We start from the raw sequence: 24,876 nt of genomic DNA, 5'->3' as shown, positions 1-24,876 counted from the left end.
AAACTGCACACAAATGTTGCAACATGTCCTCCTCAGCAACTTTGTTTGGTTAGTGCTAACTCAAAGCAGATTCCAAGGCACACTGCCTCATCCAGGGCTCCCTGCTCCAGCCTGCTCAGGAGCAGCGGCTGCCTCTTGCAGGGTTGTCTCCAGTCTGAGTGGGAGGACTCTCGTGCTGCCCACGTATGTGGGAGTTGCAGTTGCTCTTCCTGTGTCCAGTTGATCCATCCTGGGCAACGCTATCTCCCCAGCAATTTTGTGATCATAAAAAGCTGCCATTTCCCAGCCTCCCGCTCAAGTATGACAAAGGTGCAAATAAAACCTCTACACATAAAACTATTACAAAACAAGTCAAATAGCAGTTAGAACGTTGAGGGATATATTTGGCCAGAAGAAGCTGGTTACTAAAGTTAATGCAACATCTGTCTTCGGTTCACAGGACTATTAAATATATATCCTAGGGGTCAGAGGCATCTACTATAAACGGTGATAGCCCTAGGCATAAATAAACTTTTCTTTAGAGTTTGGCATCCGTTTTCCAATGTTCATCCTCAAAGCAGACAGTTTGTTTGAGGGGTCCATTTTGAGGGTGTGCCTGCCCCCCAGAGGCCTGAGGCAGTAAGCCCACATGGGCTGAGGGCACTTCTGGGTCCAAGGTCACAGGTCACAGGTGCTGCAGGGCTTCCTGCCCTTGCTCCGTGTACCCGTCGTCTCGGTGGCTATTTGCCCACTGGCCAAAGGACTCGTGGATGTGAGAGTTTCTCTGCGTGTTAGCCAGGCGCTTCTTGTCCCGGGAGAAGAAGCTAAACCTTTCAGAATGGAAAAGAGAGAAATGAGAGCCTTCCCTGGGCTGTGCAGATCCCCCTTTTTTTTTTCTTTCTTTCTTGCAATGCCAGTAACATAGCAGCGGGCTAAGAGCAAATCAGTTCACCACAAGGGAGTTGGGGATGATGTAGGTCACAGGAGGGGCTTCCTGCCCCGTGGCTTTTAGTCTCAGCACCTGGGAGGTCACATGAGCAGGGCACGGTAGGTCTGTGGAGGTTCCACCTGCCTGCTACTTGGGGTCCTCGAGATCTGTGGGAGTACAAAGCCATAGGACATCAATATGGCTTTCCTGTTCTGCAGTGCTGGGTTTGCAGCTCCGGGCCTCGAACGTGCTGAAGCCCTTACGATACGTCATCATAACTGGCCAAGGTGGCAAGGGCAAGCCAAGTGCAGGAGGGAAGTTCTCCCTGGCCCCTGACTCAGTGCTATGGGGTATGTGCCTGCAGTCGGGGAATTAGCTGGCCCCAAGCAGCAGCCACGTATGTTAGGTTTTGCTTCTGCCTGGCTGAAATAAGCAGGAAAGCCAGTTAGCGCTCCCGACAAGGAGATGGCAGACCCCGGCTCCCCACTGCCCACTGCAATGGACCCACAGCTGACCACTGGTAACCACTGGTAGACCAGGCAGTTTAGAAAGCTCCGAGCATGGCATAGGCATGGAAAACTCAGTGTTAGTGCCACTCGGGACCAGGGCGTGGATTACTGACCCGTCACTTATAGAACCTTCTTTACTGGATCATGGGCAAGGTGGTTTTTAGAAGGGAAACAGAAGAAACAAAAAGAATTATTGGTGACCGTGCTGAGAATTCCACTCGTGTAGGTCAAGCACAACCAGAGGCATCTGCAGTCACACCCGACACCACTTGAGATGCCAACACTTGAGATGCCAACACGCAGATGGCCGACTGCCATGCAGCCCCAGCGGCAGCCTCACACACTCCCCGGCACAGCTCACCAGAAAGCCCAAACCACACAGTGCCTACAAGGGAAACGAGTCTCCAGGCAGGCTGCAGCGCAGGGTCATCTACAATCAGTCCAGCTGCCACCATGGGCAAGATGGCTGTAAAGATCCTGGTCCCGAAGTCCAGAGAGACACAGAAGACAAAAACAGACGTGGCGTGACCAGGAAGCCCAGCTGAGGGCGCACTGCAGGGTGACCTGTGCCCCTCTCCCCGTGCCCTCAGCACCTCTGCCTATGACTGGAGGGGTAGCAGGGCCTCTCAGAAAGTGGCCACAGCAGAGCATGCCCCAGTCTGCGGCATCCTTCTTTATAAATGGGGAATCTGGATACAGACATGCCCACAGGGACAATGGTGTGGTGACCGGCAGGGATGGATGACGTTCCCTTCCCACAGCCAGCAAACCCCCAAAGAGCAGAGCTCCCAAACTGGTTCCCCTGCACGCAGCCTTGATCTTGGTGTCCAGAGCCAGGATGTATGAATACATTACATTGCTTAAGCCCATGGGTGATGTCCAAGATGGTTGTCCCCCAAGGAAGCACAGAGCTCGGGACAGCCCTGCGGGAGTGGGCCGGGCATGGGGACTGGGGAGCCCAGCACACTCTAGGAGCTCCATGGTGACCCCCGGCTCCCCTCCACATCTCCACACCCCCAAAGCAGGGGTGACAGCCAGGTGAGGACATGGGGCAGACAGGACAAAGACCGAAGCAGAGAAGCTGTGTCCCTGACCCTCTGAATGAGGGTCAGCACTAACTGGTCACCTGACCCTGTGCTGGGCGCAGGGCTGAACAGACGCTAGCCAGGCACCAGAGCTCACAGTGAAAAGCTGTCTTGCTGTTTGCCAGGCACAGGTGGTTTGCCAGGGGCTCTAAGTCCCCCTTTTCTGTATCCACCTGTGCTAAGACACCTGTCCTGCCTGGCAGCAGCCTCAGACACTGTGTGAAGAGATAACCTGCTCCCCCTGGCACTGCTGGGCTTGGCTTGGGGCCTGGTTAGGGGCCAGATTTGTCACCTAGAGTGTCCCAGCCAAGTGACAAATGTGCGTCCCACATGGCTCCCCAAAGGCAGTCCCTTCCCTGAACAGCCACAGGTGCCACCACAGAGGGACGGCCACTTCCCTTCCGTGATTGTGGGGGGGCCAAGCATTCGTGTTCTGGATGTGGTGTCGCTCGTTTTAACTTCTCCCTCCCCACCCAGTATTTCTGGAAGCTGCAAACCAAGTGAAGTTCTAGCAAGTGGCATTCCAAAAGAGTCAGGGGCGGTGTGAGAAGCTATTTCCTGCTGGCTGGAGGAGGGGCAGCGGGGAGGAGGAGAATAGAGACAGAAGGCACTGTGGCTGCAACCATTTGGGGGCAGCTGCCTACACCAAAGCCATGCTTTCTGGTTTTTAAGTCCAGGTCTGAGCTAAGCCTCCCCGCCCCCACACTGCCCCTCACACAGCAGCCTCGCTCCCATGTGTCCCTATCAGCCACAGCCTCCACCCCTGCCTGGCAGCAGCCACTGTGGGGGGGAGGGGGGAGGGGATTGTGAGGCCAAAACCACAAGGGGGAGGGGGTGCTGCCAGTCCCTGGGGACAAGGTGAAGTCACTTAGTGCTCCCGCATGACCCTCCCTGGGCAGTGCCAGTCCATTCTCTTTGGCCAGCAGCTGCAGGGTCACCGCTATTCTTGGATTATCTTTAGGCACACTGGTGACTGGCAGCAGGAGAGCAGGAGTTTCTGGTTCCCTGTGTTCAGCTTAGAAATGTCGGCTGTGACGTTTCTGGCTTGGGGTGCTTTTTTTTTTTGGCCTATCCTGGGGCTTGAACTCAGGGCCAGAGCACTGCCCTTGGGCTTTCCTCAAGGCTAGCACCCTACCACTGGAGCCACAGCACCACTTCCGGCTTTTCTATGTATGTGGTATTGAGGAATCAAACCCAGGTCTTCGTGCATGCCAGGCAAGCACTCTACCACTAGGCCAAACTCCCAGCCCGAGTGTGGTGCTTTTGAGAGATAAGGAACCCAAGCAGCAGCCACAACTGGAGACTTGGGAGGCAAGTAAGGAAAAACGGAGGAGGGAGGAGAGATGCCTGACCTTGAGCCTTCCCAACAGGACAGCCCTAGTCTAAGTGAAGTCTAGGGGCTGCCTGGGACTCAGTTTCTTCATCTGAGAAGTTGGGATGCTGCCCCACTCAAGTGCTCATGCTGATGAGGCCTTCAGTCCTCCGTGGTGATTGTTAATAATTTCTGCGGGATGAGACAGTGGGGGAAAAACCCTACGAGGGGCACAAAGCCGAGCTGGCACTGCCTGAAGGATTGGCAGAAGAGACCAAATGGACTAGATGGGTGCAGGGGAGGACAGTGCGCTTAGCGTCACCTCAGAACTTCCGTCCATGCCCTGGGATCCTCCTAGCATAAGAGGTCACAGACCTTGGTGCCCAGGCAGCAGCCAAGGACAAAGGCAGCCAGTGTCCTGACAGTGCTGTCAAAAGCCTTTTGTGTGGGCTGGCTCCCCCCAGCAATCTAGAAGGCCAGGCTGCCACGAGATTGACCACCTGCACCCATGGACAGGAAGTGCTGGCCTCCTGCTCTTTCTCCTTGTCGGTGTCTGTCTCTCTGGGGCTCATTCCTTCCATCTGCTGCCCATGCCAGGCTTAGCGCACTGGCCAGGACAGGCTAGGGGGGAGAAGGGCTCTGCAAATACCATCTGGAAAAGCAGGGAGACATTGTAGCCTATTCTAGTGTAGACAGAATTCTACCTGTGGGCTAATTCTGATGACTTTTTTCTAGATTTCACCCAAGTCTAGACTGACAAGACCCAACTCTTTTTTTTTTTTTTTCTCAGTTGTAGGACTTGAATTCTGGGCCTGGGTGCTGTCCCTGAGCTCTTCAGCTCAAGGGTACCACCCTACCCCTTGAGCTACATCACCAGTTCTGGTTTTCTGGTGGTTAACTGGAGATAAGAGTCTCACAGACTTTAATGCCTGAGCTGGCTTTGAAAAACCTCGATCCTCGGATCTCAGCCTCCTGAGTAACTAGGATTACGGGCGTGAGCCACTGCACCCGGCCCCAACTCTTAAGTATCTTATTAAAAAGTAAGGGTGCTGGAATAGACTTTAAGTCCAAGAAGCCCAGTTTTGGAAACAATTACTGTTTTACTGCACTAAGGCTGCTGGGGCCTTCACTCCGCTCAGATGAAGCTGCCGAGGACCAGCTGTCTGTCTAGCACTCAGATCAACAGGACCGACTTCAGCCCATGGGAATGCCGTGAACTCAGAAGTCATGCTAGCCAGGGTTGGTGGCTCATGGCTATAATCCTAGCTACTTAGGAGGCTGAGATTTGAAGATCATGGTTTGAAGACAGCCCAGGCAAGAGAGTCCTTGAGACTCTTATCTCTAATAAACTACTGAAAAATAGGGAAAAAAAAAAAGCCAGAGTGGCACTGTGTATCAAGGGTAGAGGACTTGCCTTGAGCAAAAGCAGCTTAGGGACAGCACCCAGGCCTATAGTTCGAGCCCTAGGACCAGCAAATAAATAAATAGTTATTCTAAGCTTCAGGAATGAGAACACAGACATAAACCTAACTGGTTTAGGGCTGATCCTATGAGATTTGACTACTTTCTGTGGATCTGATTAGGGGGCGGGGAGACAGAATCTGAACTACAGTTTCAGATACAATAGAACTGGCTACTAGCTGGGCGACAGTAGCTCAGGCCTATAATCCTAGCTACTCAGGAGGCTGAGATCTGAGGACTGTAGTTCAAAGCCAGCCGGGGAACAGAAGTCCCTGAGACTCTTACCTCCAATTAACTTCTAGAAAACTGGAAAAGACTCCTGAGCTGACATTTTGCCACACCGCTGCCCCAGGTCTGGGAGCGCTTGAATGAGAATGGAGCCCACCGAAAAGAAACCAAGTCATGAATAGAGGAAACAAGATCTGAATGTGACTGAGCTTCAAGCTGGACCAAACAAACTGGGACGGTAGGTTCCCTGAGTCTCCACTGCCAGGGGAGGTCTGGGGAGCAGAACGCTGGTGGCTTCCACCTTGCCAACATAGCTACTCAAATGGCTCAGATCTGACGAGTGGGGTTCAAAGCCAGCCTGAACAACAAAATCAGTGAGCCTCTTACCTCCAATTAAGCACCACCAAAAAAGGGGGGGGGGCGGAAGTGGAAATGATGGCTCAAGTGGTAGAGCTTTGAGCACAAAAGCTCAGAACCAGCACACATGAAAGAATGGTCTGGGGAAGCCTGGTATGGTGGCTCCCGCCTGTCATCCTAGCTCCTCAGGAGGCTGAGATCTGAGGATCAAGGCTTAAAGCCAGCCAGGGCACAAAAGGACCTGAGATTCTTATCTCCAATTAACCTCTAAAAAATGCCAAGCAGGACTTGGCTCAAGAGTAGGGTGATGGCCTTGAGCTGAAGAGCTTCGAGATAGCGCCCAGGCTGAGTTCAAGCCCTATGACCTACACACACACAAAAAAAAAAAAGAAAAGAAAAAGGAAAAAAAGAAAGGTCTGGGGAATGGGAACAATGTTTTCTGGCACCAGGCTTCATCCCTAAGGAATGTTCATCTCTAGCCAGAACTGGGGTCCACTCACACCTCCAAACCATTAAGAACCTAGGGCCAAGTTACAGGCAATGTGAAGCAGGCAAGACACGCAGGGTCCCTGGGAACAGGTACCCCGGAGCTACAGTCAGAAGATGCGTAAACCACAGGGTCAAGCCAAGTGCAAAGAGAACCAACCACGTGCCCTGTGCTGGAAGTGTCACTTACAGTCGCTTGATCCCAGATTCTGGCTGGGGGGACATTCTCAGGTGTGCCATGGGTGGAGGTGGGGGTATTCGATTTTCCTCTTCTAATTCTTCACTGGAAGAGTTAAGAGATATGAGACAAATCGGTCAAAACTTCTGTGCGAGTTGAACATTCCAAAAGGGGACAGCTTAATGAAGAGGCATACTGTGGAGGAATCCCAGGAGGTGAAGTGGCCTCTGCCTGGATGCCTGCCTCCGGCCTGGCCTCCCCGTACTAGTCTCCCATCAGAGGGAGGATCAGCCTTTTGACCCAGTGAGCAAAGCTTTAATGGGATGTGTTGAAGATCCCAAAGGCTGGAGAAGAGACTCTTACCAGGTTTCCTAGGTGGGCTGGCTCTACACCAGAATCCTCCGGTCTCAGCCTCCTGGGTAGTGAGGATTGCAGGTGCGAGTCATCAATGCCTGGTATTTAAATCTGTGTTTTGTTTTACCAGTCCTGGGGCTTGAACTCAGGGCTTTGGCACTGTCCCTGAGCTTTTTTGTTTCTACCACTTGAGCCACAGCTCTACTTTAAGAGTCTCACAAGCCAGGCACGGTGGCACATGCCTGTAATCCTAGTTACTCAGGAGGCTGAAGCTGAGATCTGAGGATCTCAGTTCAAAGCCAGCCCAGGCACTAAAGTGTATGAGACTCCAATTAATCAACAGAACATTGGAAGTGGCACTGTGGCTTCAGGGGTAGGGTGGTAGCCTTGAGTTGAAGAGCTCAGGGACAACTCCCAGGCCCAGAGTTCAAGCCCCATGACTACCACCACCACCAACAACAAAAAGAATCTCACCGACTTTCCTGCCCAGGCTGGCTTTGAAACATGATCCTCATATCTCAGCCTCATAAGTTGTTAGGATTACAGACTTGAAGCACTAGCACGCAGCTCTTTTTATTATTTTAAACTGTCTTATTTATTATTTATTAAATTGCATCATGGTGAATTCAGCCCCATACTTGCTCTATAAGTACTCTCATACCCACCCCCCCTTTTCTTGATTGAGTTTATTTTTCAGATTGGATTTTAAGCTTTTAAGATGTTGGGTCGGGCCTGGCCCAGGATCTTCCTGCCTCTGCCTCCCAGAGCTGGGACTGACTGGAGAAGCACACCACACCCAGCCCGGGACTCTCACCTCTTATAGTAGGCTAGTTCCTCCTGCAGCAAGAATACCTTGGACTTGAGCTCATTCCTCTCGTGCAGCACGTCCCGTAGCTCCTGCAGCGTGAACCGGGGGCGGTTGGGGTCCTTGAGATCCAGAGCCGCCTTCTCAGCATCTGAGACGCCCTCCTCTCCACTGGGCTCCATCTGGAGGGGGCAAAGATGTTACTAATAAATTCCTGGCGGGCCGGGTGCTAGCGCCCACTCTGCATCCTGATGGAGCTCACATCGTCCACCCCCAGGGCGTGGGCAGCTTGCTCAGGGCCCTGCTTTATTTTAAGCCCTTGCAGATAGCCTGAGTCTCCTGAGGAGGGGGTGTCAGCAGCCAGCTGCTACAGCAGGCCTGCATCTCCGGCCCTGCACTGAGGCTGAGAAGCACCCACTTCTAATCCCCGCCCTCGAAACCTGCCCCTCTCCCTCTCCACTAGTGCTAGTGTGACTCAAGGGGGTGGAACACAGCCCCCAGACAAATCTCAGCTCCTTCTCATCTGAAATGAAGTCACACTCAGTCACTTCCCCCGGGGGCTTCTCCCGCCCACCCCCAACACACACAGACACCCCAACATCATGCGGGGCCGCCAGCCGACCCAGCCTCCTCCCTGCTTCTGTCAGAACAGGGACCTTTTTAGACAACAAGAGAAAAAGACATGTAACCAAGTTTATCTGTGGTGTGTGTGTGTGTGTGTTTGTGTGTGTGAGTAAGAGAGAGAGAGAGACATAGACAGAGAGACAGAGACAGAGAGAGACAGGGAGAGAGACACAGAGAGATATGCCAGTCCTGGGTCTAGAACTTAGGATCTCAGCTTTTTCCCTCCAGGCTGGCACTTTGCCACTTGAGCCACAGCTCCATTTCTAGATTTTTTGCTTGTTCATTGGAGATAAGAATCTCACAGACTTGACTGCCAGGCTGGCTTTGAACTAAGCTCCTCGCTCCTCAGACCTCTGTTTCCTGAGCAGGTGTGAGTCACCTTTCAGTAAGGGCGGTTTTGCAAGCTGCCCCCAAGTCAGCCAGCCGCTGGCCCTCTGGTTTCCAGTGGTCCACAGTCTATAACAGACAAAGGCTAGGCCAGCTCTAGGAAAGTTCTGGAATGAGGGCAAGAGGGATGGGAGTAGCTATGTCATCCACCCTCGGTCTCACAGAGGCAGGGGAGGCGGGAACTGCAGCCAGGACAGGAGTGATGCCAAGGCTGAGGCCTCTGGAGAGAGTCCAGGCCCCACTGGCCTAGGCAGGAGGACAGACTGTTCTGAGAAGGGGCACTTGAAAGGCGACACCTGGAGCCAGGCAGATCAGGTGACAGCAAAGTCACTGGGCAGGTCTTGGGGAGGGAGCTAGCCTCAGAATCTGGTCATCTTAGTGGGCAGAAGAAAGGTGGCCTGTGGTCGCCCTGCTCTCCAGCTTCACACTGGGCACCTCCTTGGGCATCTGAGATCTACCGCCCCGCTAATGCTGGCCCACCCCTGTGCCTACAACCCCCAGGGTAACACAGGACCCCAGGGGCTGGACCCCTGCTGCCCAGACGGGTCAGCCAGGCACAGGAACCTGCCTCTCCCCGCAGGGCCACCTCACAGGGGTCCCCACACTTCAGGGAGGGGCAGAGCCTTTCAGGTTCCCATACCCTTATCTCAAAGAGGCTCCTTCGGGACCTTCCCTCCCCCTCCATAATCCTCCCTCCCTTATTGGCTCTCTCCATTCCACAAGGTCTTGCTATGCAGCCCAGGCTGGCTCTGAAGTAGCAATCATACCACCTGTCTGTCTCCTGAGGCAGTGCCACCATGCCCAGCCACCCAGCGGTACTTCTAAGGGCACTCTGTATAACATCCAAGGTCCTCGCTCTGAACCCCTCTCCCCACGCCCACTGTGATGCATACCCACCCAGACACACAGGCCCCCTGTCCTTTCCTCTAGGAATAGATGGCTCTGATCCCCAAAGTCTGTGGAGTTCTAGCCAGGCATGGGGCTGCCCTGACTCCGGGCACTACCGTCCCAAATGTAAGGAGAGGAAAGCCTGGGGCTCCACCAGGACAGTGGGCAGCGCAGGCCTGGCCTGAGAGCTGAGCCTGTTCCCTAGGTGGCAGCAAGGCTGGGCAGTGGCCCTTCTAGGCCCTTCCAGGAGGACTAAGGTGGCTCGGGTCAGCTCTGACAAGCCAGGCCTCTGCCCTTGTTTGTTGGTCCCCGGAGCCTGTCTGGGCACAGCCAGGGTATCAGAGATACGGTAATGCCCAGGAGGCGGGCTGACAAGCTGTCCAGAGGCCACAGACAGCAACAGCCTGGGACCCCGGCCTCCGCTCTGAGACTCAGCCTCCTGGCCAGCAGGCTCACATTAGTGCCCGGCACAGGGGACCACCGCGCTCTGGTCACACGTGGGACTTTTCAGGCCCACAGGCAGAACCTAAGCCTGAGTTCTATCCTGTCCAGACAGGTGTCCAGGCCGGTCTGGCTCTGTGACACCTTTGAGTCTGAACTGCATCTTAGAGAATGCAGATGCAGCTGAGCAGGGAAGCCCCCCTGTCATCCCTGCTGGTCGGAGGCTAAGCAGGAAAGATCATGGTTCAAAGCCAGCCCGGGCAGAAAAGTTCATGAGACACCATCTCAACCAATAAAAAGCTGAAGAGGACTCGGAGTTTGGCCTAGTGGTAGAGTGCTTGCCTGGCATGCACGAGGACATGGGTTCGATTCCTTGGTACCACACGCACAGAAAAAGCCAGAAGTGGTGCTGAGGCTCAAGTAGTAGAGCTCCAGCCTTGAGAAAGTCCAAGGACAGTGCCCAGGTCCTGAGTTCAAGCCCCAGGACTGGAAAAAAAAAAAATAAAGCTGAGTGCTGGCGGCTCCTGTCTGCCATCCCAGCTTCAGTGGGATGTATCAATAGGAAGATGAGCAGAGTGAAGCCTGTGCCAGCACAGGATCAAGGAGGGCAGGTGGTGTGGAAATTTACTGACTACGCCCCACCCTCGTCCCAATCCTCGGATCTCAGCATCCCGCGTAGCTCGGATTACAAGTTTGCCAGAAGCGCCCGGCTCACCTCGAGTCAAGCAATGCTGCTGTGGCCATCTCTACACTTTCAAATGTCTTGGGTATGTGTCTAGGACTAGGGCCACGTGCCACCCCATGGCCAGTGACTCATGCAGTGGCCCAGCTCTGGCTTCCCACTCACCTCAGGCTCCTCCTCTCCATTCGGCCTCAGCTCCCCCTGCAGCCGCTCTCGAAGCTTCCCCAGCTCTGCCCGCAGGCTGCCCATCTCCTGCTCCTTGGTCTGTAGATCTGCCTCCAGCTCCACCTTCTGCTCGATCAGAGCCTTCCCCTGAGCTTCCACCACAGTGACCCTGTGCCGAAGGTCGTGGTTGATCTTCATTAGCCGTGTCTGCTGCTGTTGCAGCTGCAGGGAGAAGGGGCCATTGTGCAGGGCCAGAAACAGTTACTCGGGGTGCATACTGAGAACCTTTGGGTGGACCCTGCTGGAAATCTATTTACATTTTAGGGACTGTTTGACATCAGAGATGGACAATTATATAATCACTAAGGTATCATTATGGCAGATGGGACCTAAGGATCTTGTTAGGGTTAATACACCAGGACAAATTTCCCAATGGGCAGTCGCAGGCCTTGAGAAGGAATGTTATTCTAACTCAGGCTTGAATTCCAAAGGCACAAAGGGTGGGGCCAGGGGTTTGTTTCCAGGCTGAGGCTTCCAAGGGTGGGCAGTAGAGGAAGTGGAGGAGGCTGGAAGGGGAGGCACCACTCACCGCCTCCACATCCTCGTTTTTCAGGCCCAGCTCCCGATCCTTGGCACGGATCTCGTCCCGCTGCTTGTCCACCACCTCCTTCAGCTTCTTCATCACCTGTCGCTCCCGCTCTGACATGCCTAGGGATGTTGAGACAGGGAACTGGGATCTGGGGTCAGCTCTTCCCAGGGCCCTGGCACAGAAACCATTCTCAGGGTGTCCTTTGAGAATCTGAACCCTGCCACCAAGGCCCCTGTGGCAAGGTGCACACTGGCTCAGGCCCTGCCTAGGTTCAGTGCCACTCAGTGGCCTCCTGGCAATTCCAAGACACAGCCCTATTGAAAAGAGGGTCTTTGCAGGGGTAATTAATTTAGGGCTGGGCCCTAAATCCAGTGATTGATGCCTTTCTAGGTCCTAGGGCTTGAAATCTGGGCCTGGGCTTCTTCTATCACTTAGGCTTTTTCTGAATAGTTTATTGGAGACAGGTATCTCACACACTTTCCTGCCTGGGGAGGCTTAAAAGCATGATTCTCAGATCCCAGCCTCCTGAATAGCTAGGATTCCAGGCCCAAGCCACTGATACTTAGCTTCCTTCTATTGTGTGCTGGTATTTGAGTTTAGGGCCTCCCAATCTGTCTCAGCATGTTTGCTACAGGCTAATGCTCCAGTCTGGGTTTTTTGCTAGTTAACTGGAGATAAGAACCTCTTGGATTTATTTGCCTAGGCTGGCTTTAAACTGTGATCCTCAGATCTCAGCCTCCTAAATAGCTGGGATTATAGGCATGAGCCATGAGTACCTGTTCTTTTTATTTTTATTTTCTAACAACAACAACAACAACAAAAGCCTACATTAGCCAGGCACGGTGGGTGAGGTGGCTCACGTCTGTAATCCTAGCTACTCAGGAGGCTGAGATCTGAGGATCAAGGTTCAAAGCCAGCCTGGTTCAAAGCCAGCCTAGGCACTAAAAAAAAAAAAAAATCCATGAGACTCTTATCTCCAATTAATCTCTAGAAAATGGGAAGTGGGGCTTGGCTCAAGGATAGAGTGGTAGCCTTGAGCTGAAGAGCTCAGGAACAGCGCCCAGCCCCAGAGTTCAAGTTCCATGACACCCCCCCCACCAAAAAAAAGCCCAAATTCCTTCCATTTTGTCCTACAGCATTCTGTCTTACAGCATGAGGGCCTGGGGCTGGCTGCCCTCCAGGCTTGGATGTTTTAAGTCCTTTGAGCATCTCTTTGTACCCCACTTGCCTGTTCGGATCCTGTGCACACCTCTGATTCCCCTGCCCCAGCTAACAAGTGGTATCTGTTGGGTGCCTGCCAGTTCACATGATAGTTCTAAAACCAGGGGACAGGGCAGTGATTTGTAATCTGGAAGCTTCCAGAAGCGGCAAGAGGGGGCTGAGTCCATGCCCATGACTGCCAGGAGAGGCCTGCAAACATGTTCCACTCCTACACCAGGAGTCAGGCCCCCAAATCCTCAGACCAGTCCTAGCCTCTGCCCTGCACTTGCCCCACCAACCCGGGCTCATTTCTCTAGCAGAACGAGAGATGCTTTGTCCTTGTGTTCCCAGTTTGCATGCAAAATAAAAATAACCAAGCAGGCATGCTTGGCATCCAGCGGCCTCAACATCCAGCGGGGCTGCAGCAGGGACCAGCTGGAGAGGCTGCCCAGGCTATCCCTGGGGAGCCGGCTGGACCCCACTGAAGGGCACTCAAGAGGGTGTCAACACGCATGTGTGGGCTGCTGCCCGGCAAGCCCAGCAATCAAGGAGAAAGCTGGGGAGCAACGCAAGCTCAGGCCTCGGAGGTAGCTGTGTGGACGTGAGGAGGCGGCTGAGAGTTGCGCTTCTAACCACCATAGCTCAGGGGCCAAGGGCTCCTCGGGTCACTTCCAGAAGCCCCTGTGTGCCCTGTAATCCTAGCTACCAGAAACTGAGACCTGGAGAACTAAGGTACAAAGGCAGCCTGGGCAAAAAAGTCTGGAGGACTCCATTTCCAATGAACCAGCAAAATGCTAGGCATGGCTTAAGTGCCCCAGCCATGAGAAAGAGCAAGAAACCTGAGTTTAAGCCCCACTACTGACACATGTTTGTGCGTGTGTGTGCAGGCACGCACGCACACAGACACAGATTCTCAACCAAGTTCAGCCTGTTTCTCCCATGACCCAGCAGGTACATTTTCAGTCCACGACTCAGACAGTGAAGGTATTTTCACAGTGCAGATAGATGTTCGCTGCTCACTCCATACGACTCACAGCCGGGAAAGACAAACCAGTATAGCCGTGGCTGTGATCAGCCCTGTGGAATCAAGTAAACACTGCCAGACCAAACCCGGAGAAAGTTCAAACACACTGTGCCAAGGCAGAGAAGCCAGACACCAAAGGCCCCACACTGGAAGGCACCGCACCTCAAAACCCCCAGGAAAGGCAGGGGCACAGGGACAGAAAGTGGACTGGGGGATGCTTGAGCCAGTGCAAGGCAGGGCAGGGTTGCCATAGCTGGAAGGTGTCGAGGTGCCTCCCCTCCTTCCCGATCTTCTTCCTTTGTTCTTTTATAAATCTATGTAGCCCAGGTTGGCCTCAAACTCAAGATCCTCCTGCCTCAGCCTCCTAAGTGCCGAGTGCTGGGATTACAGGTATGTGCCCCACCATGCCTTCCACTGTTTGGCTTTTTTGTTTGTTTTGAGTGATGAAAACCTTCCAAACCTGTGGTATTGGGGGGCAACTCTGAATGTACTAGAGACGGGCTACTCGAATTGGGCAGCAGGTACAGCCATAGGACTGTTGTAAAACAGGTGACAGCAAGGTTCCCCCAGTGTTTCCCAAAAGCCGAGCCAGCACATGCTCCCTCACCAACCCTGCCTGGTGATACCCACATTTCAGGCAAGGCTACAGACTCAGAAAAGTAATAAGCTGGCCAAGGCAGTAATTCAGTCAGGCTGAGACACAGGCCGCCCAGTTAGACATGTGCCTTTTTTCTTCTTTTTTTAAGATAGGGTTTCTGGGCCAGGAGTGTGGCCTAGTGGTAGAGTGCTTACCTAGCATACATGAAGTCCTGGGTTTGATTCCTTGGTACCACATACACATAAAAAAGTTAGAAGTGGTGTGATGGCACAAGTGGTAGAGCATTAGTCTTGGGAAAGCTCAAGGAGAGCGCCCAGGCCCCAAATTCAAGCCCCAAGATTAAGGGGGGGGGACAAAAGAAAAGAGAAAGGAGAGTCTCTGGTTAGCCTTGGCCAATTCTGAAGTTGTGAGATCATTCTCAAGTGCATGAATTATAGACATGTACTACTTACTGCATCCAGCTTTGAGCATTTAAAAAAAATTTCTCTCTCCTTTTTTTTTTTCTTCCCCATCCTGACTTTGAACTCGGGCCTGAGCACTGTCCTTGTGCTTTCTCAAGGCTAGATCTCTACCACTAGAGACACAACAAGACTTCCAGCTTTTTCTACATATGTGGTATCGAGGAATCAAACCCTGGGTCTTCGTGCATGCTAGGCAAGCACTCTACCCCTAGGCCAAATTCCTGGTCCTATTTTTTTTTTTTTGGTGGTAGTGGGGCTTGAACTCAGGGCCTGGGTATTGTCCCTGAGCTTTCTTGCTCAAGGCTAACACTCTACCACTTGGAACTACAGTGCTATTTTCAGTTTTCCAGTGGTTAATTGGAGATAAGAGTCTCATGGACTTTTTAGTGCCTGGGCTGGCTTTGAACCTTTAAACCGAGATCTTCAGTTCTCAGCCTCCTGAGTAGCTAGGATTACAGGTGTGAGCCACTGCACCCGGTGCAAAATTTTATTTCTAAGGTTCTGTGTGTGTGTGTGCTGGTCATGGAGCTTGAACTCAGGGCCTCAGCACTGTCTATAACTATTTTTGATCAAGGCTAGCACTCTGCACTCTACACTTGAGCCATACATACCTCCACTTCAAGCTTTTTGTGGTACTTAATTGGAGGTAAGAGCCTCACAAACTTTCCTGCTCATGGCTGGCTTTGAACTGTGATTCTCAGATCTCAGTCTCCTGAAAAGCTGGGATTACAGGGTGAGCACTAGTTCCTGGCTTTGTATTTGCTTCTTACCCAAGGTTCTTGCAGGGCTCACTGTGTCGGCTGGCGAGGGCTGCGCTGAGACCTTAGTACCAGATGCAGCACCAGCCGTGCCCTGGGCCTTGCCTCGGCTCTTCGATCTGCTGACCATTTGTGCCCTGCCGTACATTTATCAGTTCACACACTGATCCCCGACACGCAAGCCCGAGCCTCAGGAGATCAGGCTGTGAGCCCGGTCCCGGGGAGGGGAGGCTGTTGGGGCTGGGATCATCTGTAAACAGAGACCAGACTCCTCCTGTCTGGTACAGTTAGGGTGCAAACCCACAGACTCACAGGAGCCCCAGGCTTCCGCAGTGACCAAGCAGGAGGATCGAGCCAGCCTTACCTTCGTGCTTCTGGAACTCATCCTCGGAAAGGCCCACGTCCTTGTGGTTGAGGTTGGTCATGAGTTGCTTGTTCTCCTCCTGAAGCTGAGCGATCTGTGAGAGGAGGTCCTGGGCTTCCCCGCGCCACACGTCCTCCACCAGCTCCAGCTCCTGCCAGGGACAGCATGGGTCACAACCTGCCCAGCACAGTGGCTTCCCCTGCTGGCCCATCTGGAGCAAGGCCAGGCCCTTCCTCATGAGACGCAGGGCCTGCAATCCCAGTGACTCAGGAGGCTGAGATGGTAAGGATCATGATTTGAAGCCAGCTGGAGCAAGAATATCTGAGACGCTTCTCTCCAGTTAACCACCAAAAACCTAGACGTGGAGCTATGGCTCAAGTGGTAGAGCAGCAGCCGTGAGCACCAAAGCTCAGGGTCAGCACCCAAGCCCTAAGTTCAAGACAGGCCATCAGCAACAGACAAGCAAAGCAAATAGTTCTGGTAACCTGGAAGCCTGCAGCCTGTCTATCCTCCCTGAGTCCCGTCCCTGCTCACCACTCACGAGCCAGTCAATAGCCGAAGAGCAGCCCCCAATGGGACTGGGTGAGTGATTCAACCTTTCCTGTCCCAGAAGAGAGGAAGCCATGGAGCCTCCTCCTCTAAGGGCGGCTCAGGGAACCAGACAATTACTCTATACCAAGGTTTGAAACAGTGCCCAGCATCCAGAAGGTGCCCAGGCATGTCCACTGAGCCTGGCTCTTCCCACAAGCTGACAGGTGGCCGGACATCCAGTGTGGCCTGCACTCACTTTCTAAAGAACTTTCCAAACATCCTCTCTGCCAGGTGGCCTGCGGCGGGGGGAATTCTTGGGAGGAGTGATAATTCATTGTTCAAGTCCTGCTCCAAGGTCACCATGACAGGGGACAACAAGATGACAACTTGTGGAATAAGGGCTAGGTCATGTGCTGCTTCCCCCCCATACCCCTTACTGCTTCCAGCTGGCCAGCTCCAACATCATATATATATATATATATATAATTTTACTATTACTATTTTACTTTGGGGGAGTAGGAGAATCTGAACTCAGGGCCTCACCTGAGGCAGGTCTGTTGTTGTTTTTGTTGGTCATGGGCTTGAAGTCAGGATTTCTAGCTCTCATTTAGTTTTGTCACTCAAGACTGGTAATCTAAGGCCAGGCGCAGTGGCTCATGCCCATAATCCTAACTACTCAGGAGCTTGAGATCTGAGGACCTTGGTTCAAAGCCAGGCCGGGCACGAAAGACCATGAGACTCTTTGGGTTTTTTTTTTTTTTTTGTTGTTGTTGTTGTTCATGGGGCTTGAACGCTGGGCCTGGGCACTGTCCCTAAGCTCTTTAGCTCAAAGCTGCCTCACTTCCTGTTTTCTAGTGATTAATTGAAGATAAGAGTCTCCCGTTCTTTAGTTTTTTAGTGCCTCGGCTTGCTTTGAACGTTGATCCTCAGATCTCAGCCTCCAGAGTAACTAGGATTACAGGTGTGAGCCACCCCACCCAGCAAGACAATGAGATTCTTTTCTCCAACTGACCACTAGAAAACAGGAAGTGACAGCACCCAGGCCAGAGTTCACGCCCATGACCGACTCCCCAAAAAAGAAAAAAATGTATATATATATATACATATATATACATATATACATATATACATATATATACATATATATACATATATACATATATATATGTATATATACATATACATATATGTATATATATATATTATATCTAGACTGGCACTCTACCATGTAAGCCACATCTCCACTTGTGGTTTTTGTGGTAGAGAACTGGAGATCTGATTTTCACAGATTTTCCTGTTTGGCGTCCTGAGGAGCTAGGATTACAGACATGAAACATGGGTACCAGCAGATAATCGGAATAAAAGTCTCCCTCCTCAGGCTCTCCGGTCCAAGTCCTGTCTGACTGTGGAGCACAGTCAGGGTTCAAGGTGGCTGGATGGGAGCACAGGGCCAGGGAAGTACAGGTTGGATCGTTAAGACATGGTTAAGAAAAACAAGTATAAAACATCTAAGTTCCTGTCCAGTGGCCTGAACCACGCTGGGGATCTAGCTGCTGCTGAGAAGTGCATCTGAGGGCCTGCTTAGCCCTGCCTGGCCTCCCACGCCACGTACAGGCGCTAAGGACGCTCGCTGCCTGTTACCCATCAAGGGATTCACCCTGTACCCCTTGCAGCTGCACTAGAGCCCATCACAGGGATGCAGACTGAGGAAGAAGGCTGCAGCCAGGGCTGAGTGCCTGTCTAGCCTCTTCACCCTCCCGGCTGCCTTCCTGGTTGCCTCTTTCTCAGAGCAGCAGGTGTAGCTGTCTGGACAATCACCAGACCTCAGGCCTAGTGAGCAAGGGTGCTGCTGGATGGGGACAGGGCATGGGGGGATGGCCAGACCCCAATCCTCACTACTTCCCAGCAAGGCAGGGCCTAAGATTAGCCTGTTTACAGCTAGGAGACTGAGGAACAGAGAGGCCACACACAGCCAGCAAGTCAGGAAACCCAACCATAGGCCTCAGCTGCCCCTGCTCCTAGAACAGGCTGTGTGACCTGGGAAATGCTTTGGAGCAGAGCTTCCTTCCTGACTCCAGAGCCGGACTCAGAGGTCAATACACTGAGCCCTGTCAGTTAGCATTCAGGTTAAAGGCAGCACACCCAAGCTTGGGCCAATTTCCTTATCCATCCAGGTAACCAATAGGGGATGGCCTGCCAGGAAGGCTCAGAGAGGCCACCTGAATTTCCTAAAGCCACACAGCAAGTTGGGGCCTGCTCCAGTTCCCCAAGGACAGAGATTTCCTCCCATTCTCAGTCTGAAGGGTTGGACGACGGGAGCAGGGCTGAGGCTGGGGCAGGAAACCGCATTTCCACTTCCTTCTGCCCAGGAGCCTCTGCTCTCTCCAAGTGGCGAGGCCAGGATTCCCAAAGACTTCAGCTCCAGGTGGATACTGGCCTTAAAGCTGTCCCCTAGCGGGGCTGGGGGACACACAAACTACCTCCCCTGGGGCCGGGGCCGTCTCCCCTAGCATTTAGGACCGATTCTACTCATAATCTTTCCCTTTCCTCCACTGTGGCTCCCAGAATTCCAGGAGACAGAAGGAAGGCGCGGAGTGCTTTTCCTCAGGATACAGGTTTACACAGGGGGTCCTGGGGAGAAAGTTGGGAAGGTGAACTCGGAGAATGGGTGGCTCACTGGTGGAAGGCACCCGGTCGCTCTAGGTGGGGGTTCAGGGGTGGGATGACCTCCTGGGCCTGGTGTGGCTCCAGTCACACTTTCTGAGACGTTTCTTCACTTCCGGAGGATCACTACCTAGATCACCCGTCCCCCCACGCCCCATTCTCCGCTGATGGATGCCATCGCGATTACAGTCGTGAATACCGCAGGACGCACACAGGGCCAGGGACTCAGCCCTGGGGCCCGCCGCCCCGCCCGGGGTCCCGGCCCCCGCCCGCCCGCCCACCTTCTGGTGCTTGCGCTCCTTCTCGATGCGATCCATGCGCTCCAGGCGCAGGCGGTCGAGCTCCAGGCGCAGCTCGTCCAGCTCCGGCGCGACGTGGTGGCGGCTGACCAGCACCTCCAGGATCTCCAGGACCCGCACGACCTTGGGCATGAGGCGCGCGATGGCCTCGCAGCCGTGCTGGTCGATGACCCGCTCGAACTCGTGGCCCACGAGCGACGCGATGTCGTACACGTCCATGACGGTCAGCTCGGCCACGTTCTTCTCCAGCGCCGACTCGGCCGCCAGGGCCGACCCCCGCTCCTCCTCCATGGCGGGCTCCCGGCCTCGCCACCCCGACAACTAGTGCAACTGCCAAACTTGGGGCGGCCGAGGCCGCGCCGGCCAGGCCCACCCCGGGCTCGGCGATCCGCGCTCCCGGAGCCCCGGGGGGCGCGCGGGGCGGGGGCGCGCGGGGCGGGCGCGCGCGCGGGCCCGGGTCCCCTGCGGCCCAGGCCACTGGAGCGGGAGCGGGACCGGGCGGGGGCGCGGGGCGGGCGCGCGCGCGGGGACCGTCCCGCTCCGCCCAGGCCGCTCCGGAGGGGGTGGGGAAGGCGGGGGGGCGCGGGGGGCGCGGGGGGCGGGGCGGGCGCGCGTGCGCAGCCCCGCGGCGCCTCCCGAGCTGGGAATCCGAGCGGAGCCGGAGGCCCGACTGCAGCGGGGTGCTTCGCCCCGGAGCTCGGGCGATGGCGGCGGGGGGGACGGTCACCGCGTCGTCTCCCCTGCGGGGACGCCGAGCACCCCGCCCGGCGAGGGGCGCGCCGCCTCTCTCCGCCGGGTCCCGAGCCCCGCCCGTCGCCCCGGCACCCCGCCTCCGCTCTCGGGACCGGCGGCCCGATGCGGGGCCCCCTGCCCGGCCTGCCCCGCAGGAGTCGGGTGTGGCTCGGCAGAGACGCGCCGGGGGCGCCGCCCGTCTGGTGCGGTGACCGCCTTGGGGGCAGAGCTCGGGAGGGGGCTCTGGAGGGGCTTCTCTGCGGGGGAGGGGGGACCCCGGCCCGCAGCCGGGACCCAGAGGCGGAGAGGGCGAAGGGTCCTCGGTGTCCGAAGCCGCAGCGCCACCACCCCTGCGGCCCCTGGCAAACAACGCCGTGGAGGGACCCCCGCGACCCCGGCCGCGCCCCACAGGCCCCCCCCCCCCGTGGTAAAGCGCGGGCCTGGCATCCCCAGCTATGAAAAGAAAAAGTACTATTGAGTATTTGTTTTCAAATTAACTAGAAATGAATGTGGGGGCCAGCTGGGCGTGGGGGTGCCTGTCTGCAAGTAATCCCAGCGCCCGGCGGGCGGGCGCGCAGGCGGGCAGGCAGGCAGGCGGGCGGGCGCATTCTGAGTTGGAGGCTAGCCTGAACTACACGGGAAAACTCTGCCTGAAGGGGAAAAAAATTACAGTACTGAGCCAAGTATGAGGCTCACACCTGTAATCTTAGCTACTCAAAAGGCTGAGATCTGAGGATTGAGGTTCAAAACCAGCCCAGGCAGGCAGATCTGGGAAGGGTTTTTTTTTTGTTTTGTTTTGTGTTTTTCCCTTTTTTTTTGTGGGTCATGGAGCTAGAACTTGGCCTGGGCACTGTCCCTGAACTCTTCAGCTCAAGGCTACCGCCCTACCCTTGAGCTGTTATGCCCAAGTCTCAGGACCACCACCAAGAGACCACCCAGAGTCAGACATTCCGAAATGCAAAAGCAAGGCTTTATTCAGGTGGGCTAGCTCTGGGTTTTGTCCTACACTCCCATACAGCCGGCGCCTAGGAGAAGCCCTGAACAGCTTTTCTACAGGGCTTTTAAAGGTAAAGACTACAAATTTACATTAACACAGCAGTCAGCTATTGGAATGAAATAAGGTAGGGGTTAGGGACAATTCAGGGCAGTTGGAGCTAAAGGGGATTCCTATACCAGCAGAGTCCTAATTAGCTGTCTACGGGTAGTTTTATGGTTTTAGAAAACAAATGCCATCCCTTGAATTTACCCGAGTTCTGGTTAATTTTAACACAGACAGGTCAGTTCCTGGGACTTAATGGCACCACAATTCTGTTTCTTTAATTTAGGTGCACTTTTGGGTCACTCACAGTTTACATAAACAACAAGACATTTGCTGCTTCAGAATGGGGGTGCTTTTTTAGCTCTTTCAGAGCCACACCCCCACTTCCCATTTTTCTAGAGGTTATTTGGAGATGTCTCAGGTTCTTTAGTTCCCCGGGCTGGCTTTGAACCTTGATCCTGAGATCTCACCCTCCTGAGGCGGCACCCACCTCCCCTAGCTAGGTAGGAAGTTCTTGATCTTCCAATTAATAAGCTACCAAAGCTGGAAGTGGAGTTAGGGCTCAAATGGTAGAGGGCTAGCCTTGAGCAAAAAAGGCTGAGAATGAGAAGCCACACGTTCAAGTCCCAGTACTAGCAGCAAAGTAAATGATGGTTTTGGTGATGATGGCTATCCTGCTTCTGACATGACAAACTTGAAGGAGGGCCTAGGATGGCTTACTTCTTCTGGTCACAGGTTAAAGAAGAGATTTGCTGACACCAGCAGTAGACATGGATAGAGAATAATCCAGGGGAAAGAGCTGGGAGGAGATCCTGGGGAGCTCCTGCGAGGAGGAAGAATCTCAGGGGAACAGATGACAGATACTTCCTCACCTTGACAGCCTCTGGGGCTGGCACAGGGCCAGAGCAGCAGTGATTCTATGGAAGGAGAAGTCACTGTCTCCGGGAAAAATCAGGCCACTGGGGTCTGAGAAACTACACCAGAGCCTGGAAGGCAACTGTAGACTCCAGTGTGCTTTGCCTCTGCTCTTTCCTGAGCACCAGCAGCCTGCAGGAATCTGAACGGCCATGATCATAACTGCAACTCCTCCTGCCCTGCCAGGTCCTTTTGGCTGAACCCCAGGGCTGAAACCCATGTCATCCTCTGCCATGACTGCCGCTGTAGCTTTGCATCTTTTCCTTCCCCTTCTCTAATTTGATACAGCACAGGTGGTTGTGGATTATTTGCTTGTTTGTTGGTGGTACCCGAGCTTGAACTCAGGACTTTGTATTTGCTAGGCAAGGGATTTACTACTTACACCATGTCCCCAGTCCTTTTGCTTTAAATTTGTTCAGATCCCTTGTGCTTTGCCCAGGCCATTTTCTAACCTCAGTCCGCTACTTCTGCCTTTTGAATAGCTAAGATTATGTGTATCAGTTTTCTAGCTTGTTTTTTGAAATTGGGTCTCATTAACTTTTTGCCCAGGCTGGCCTTGAATTATAATCTTCCTATTTCTGCCTGCTGAGTAGCTGAGATTATACATGTGAGCCACTGCTCCTAGGTCCTCAGAGATTTTTTTTTTCTTTTTGAGTCATGGGGCTTGAACTCAGGGCCTGGACATTATCCTTGAGCTCTTTTGCTAAAGGCTAGTACTCTACCACTTCTAGCCATAGCTTCACTTCTGGTTTTTTGGTGGTTAATTGGAGATAAGAGTCTCACGGACTTTCTTGCCAGCCTTGGTTTTGAATGGTGATCTTCAGATCTCAGCCCCTTGAGTAGCTAGGATTACAGGCCACTGGCCCCTGTCTCATGGAAGGATCATTTTGATGTCATTATTTCATCATTCTACACCAGAAATGTCACTCTTCACATGGGTGAGTGCCAGCCTAGCGAGCAAGCAAGGTGAATGTGAGTCCCTAAGTTCAAATCCCAAAAACAACAAAAAAAGTAAACAAACAAAAAAAACCCACTGTATCCTTTTAGCTTAACTAAAGAGTAAAAATAAAACAGTATGGAAGTGGCATTGTGCAAAAGAAAAGCAAAAAGTATACTTCAGCTCGGCCTGGTGGCTCATGTCTGTAATCCTAGTTACTCAGGAGGCTGAGATCTGAGGATCGGGTTCAAAGCCAGCCTGGGCGCCAAAAATTGAGAGAATCTTATCTCCAGTTAATCACTAGAAAAGGAGAAATGGGGCTGTGGTTCAAGGGGTAGGGCAGTAGCCTTGAGCTGAAGGGCTCAGGGATAGTGCCCAGGCCTCCAGAGTTCAAGCCCCATGACAATAATAATAATAATAATAAAATAAAGTACCGGGCAGGGAGTTTGGCTTAGTGGTAGAGTGCCTGCCTAGCATGCACGAAGACCTGGGTTCAATTCCTTGGTATCACATTCATAGAAAAAAGCCGGAACTGGTACTAAGGCTCAAGTGGTAGAGCTCTGGCCTTGAGAAAGTCCGAGGACAGTGCTCAGGCCCTAAGCCTAAGCCTAGGACTGGCAAAAATAAAATAAAATGAAATAATAAAGATAAAATAAGGTACCTGGAAAGTATCTGTGTTTTTCTTCCATTTAGTTCTAAGTATTTAGACATTCCTTATTCCAAATACTTCCAGATTTTCCCTTCATAAGTAATTGATTAGTTTAATTATGGTTGGTACTGTTTCTGTGACTTATTAATTTTTATAAAGGACTTCATTTTCACCAGCAGCAAACACTATCAGTCGTGGGGCTTGACATAGGGCCAATACACTGCGCCTCACTGCCCCTGAGCTTGTTTCTTTTTCTTTCTTTCTTTTTATTTTTGTGGGTCATGGGGCTTGAACTTTGGGCCTGGGCGCTGTCCCTGAGCTCTTCAGCTCCAGGCTACCTTCCTACCCCTTGAGCCTCAGCCCCACTTCCCATTTTCTAGTGATTACTTGGAGATAAGAGTCTTAGGGACTTTAGTGTCTGGGCTGGCTTTGAACCTTGATCCTCAAATCTCACCCTTCTGAATAGCTAGGATTACAGGCATGAACCATTGCACCCAGCTCTGAGCTTTTTTCCCTCAAGGCTAGACCTCTATCACTTGAGAAACAGAGCTACTGCCATTTGTTCATTTGTTTTGGTGGTTATAAGGATCTTATGGGGGGCCGGGAGTTTGGGCTAGTGGTAGAGTGCTTGCCTAGCATGCACGAAGACCTGGGTTCAATTCCTCAGTACCACATACATAGAAAAAAGCTGGAAGTGGTGCTGAGGCTCAAGTGGTAGAGCTCTAGCCTTGAGAAAGCCCAAGGACAGTACTCAGGCCCTGAGCTCAAGCCCAAGATTGGCCAAAAAAAAAAAAAAAAAGAAAAAAAAAATAAGGATCTCATGAGCTGGGCGCGTGGCACTACTCAGGAGGCTGAGATCTGAGGATCATGGCTCAAAGCCAGCCCAGACACTAAAGACCATGGTTCAAAAGCCAGCTTGGGCACTAAATACGGGGAGACTGTTATCTCCAATTAATCACTAGAAAATGGGAAGTGGGGCTGTGGCTCAAGGGGTGGGGTGGTGGCCTTGAGCTGAAGAGCTCAGGGACAACACCCAGGCCTAGAGTTCAAGCCCCATGACCCACACACAAAAAAAGTCTCATGGACTTACCTGCCCAGGCTGGCTTTGAACTGCAGTTCTCAGATCTCAGCCTTCTGAGTAGCTAGAATTACAGGTCCAACCCATCAGTGCCTAGTGGCAAATACCTTCTAAATAGAACTCAAGGTTCCTGGCTCAATCCTTGGGTAGGAGTTGGCCAATCAGAGCT

The 24,876-nt window shown here is 53.2% G+C and overlaps 1 protein-coding gene and 1 long non-coding RNA gene across 2 annotated transcripts; one reads left to right on the top strand and one right to left on the bottom strand.

The window, feature by feature from the left end:
* Positions 1-358: 358 nt before the first annotated feature.
* On the bottom strand, positions 359-19,785 carry Rilpl1 (Rab interacting lysosomal protein like 1). The gene is made up of 7 exons (XM_090319890.1): positions 19,340-19,785; positions 15,864-16,014; positions 11,459-11,577; positions 10,870-11,091; positions 7,692-7,864; positions 6,536-6,628; positions 359-809 (listed from the first exon to the last, which is right to left on the bottom strand). The coding sequence occupies exons 1-7, from the start codon at positions 19,646-19,648 to the stop codon at positions 665-667; spliced, it is 1,212 nt and encodes a 403-aa protein (XP_090176016.1). The 5' UTR covers positions 19,649-19,785; the 3' UTR covers positions 359-664.
* LOC150044953 (uncharacterized) lies at positions 3,370-7,753 on the top strand. Its single transcript, XR_016532907.1, has 3 exons — positions 3,370-3,812; positions 5,577-5,740; positions 7,575-7,753. It is a non-coding gene; the product is annotated as an uncharacterized LOC150044953 (long non-coding RNA).
* Positions 19,786-24,876: the final 5,091 nt, after the last annotated feature.

This window comes from Megascapheus bottae, chromosome 28, assembly GCF_031878675.1.
Source record: "Megascapheus bottae isolate mThoBot1 chromosome 28, mThoBot2.hap1, whole genome shotgun sequence".
Taxonomy (NCBI): Eukaryota; Metazoa; Chordata; class Mammalia; order Rodentia; family Geomyidae; genus Megascapheus; species Megascapheus bottae.
Note: the sequence above shows the minus strand (reverse complement) of the source record. Positions and strands in the feature narration are given on the sequence as shown.

What these genes read in the sequence shown, in the direction of transcription:
- Rilpl1 (XM_090319890.1), bottom strand. Translation starts at nt 19,648, where the DNA reads ATGGAGGAGGAGCGGGGGTCGGCCCTGGCGGCCGAGTCGGCGCTGGAG. An exon ending in AGGAGCGCAAGCACCAGAAG is followed by an intron (nt 16,015 to 19,339) that starts GTGGGCGGGCGG and finishes TGTCCCTGGCAG; the next exon opens with GAGCTGGAGCTGGTGGAGGA. An exon ending in AAAACGAGGATGTGGAGGCG is followed by an intron (nt 11,092 to 11,458) that starts GTGAGTGGTGCC and finishes TTCTCCCTGCAG; the next exon opens with CTGCAACAGCAGCAGACACG.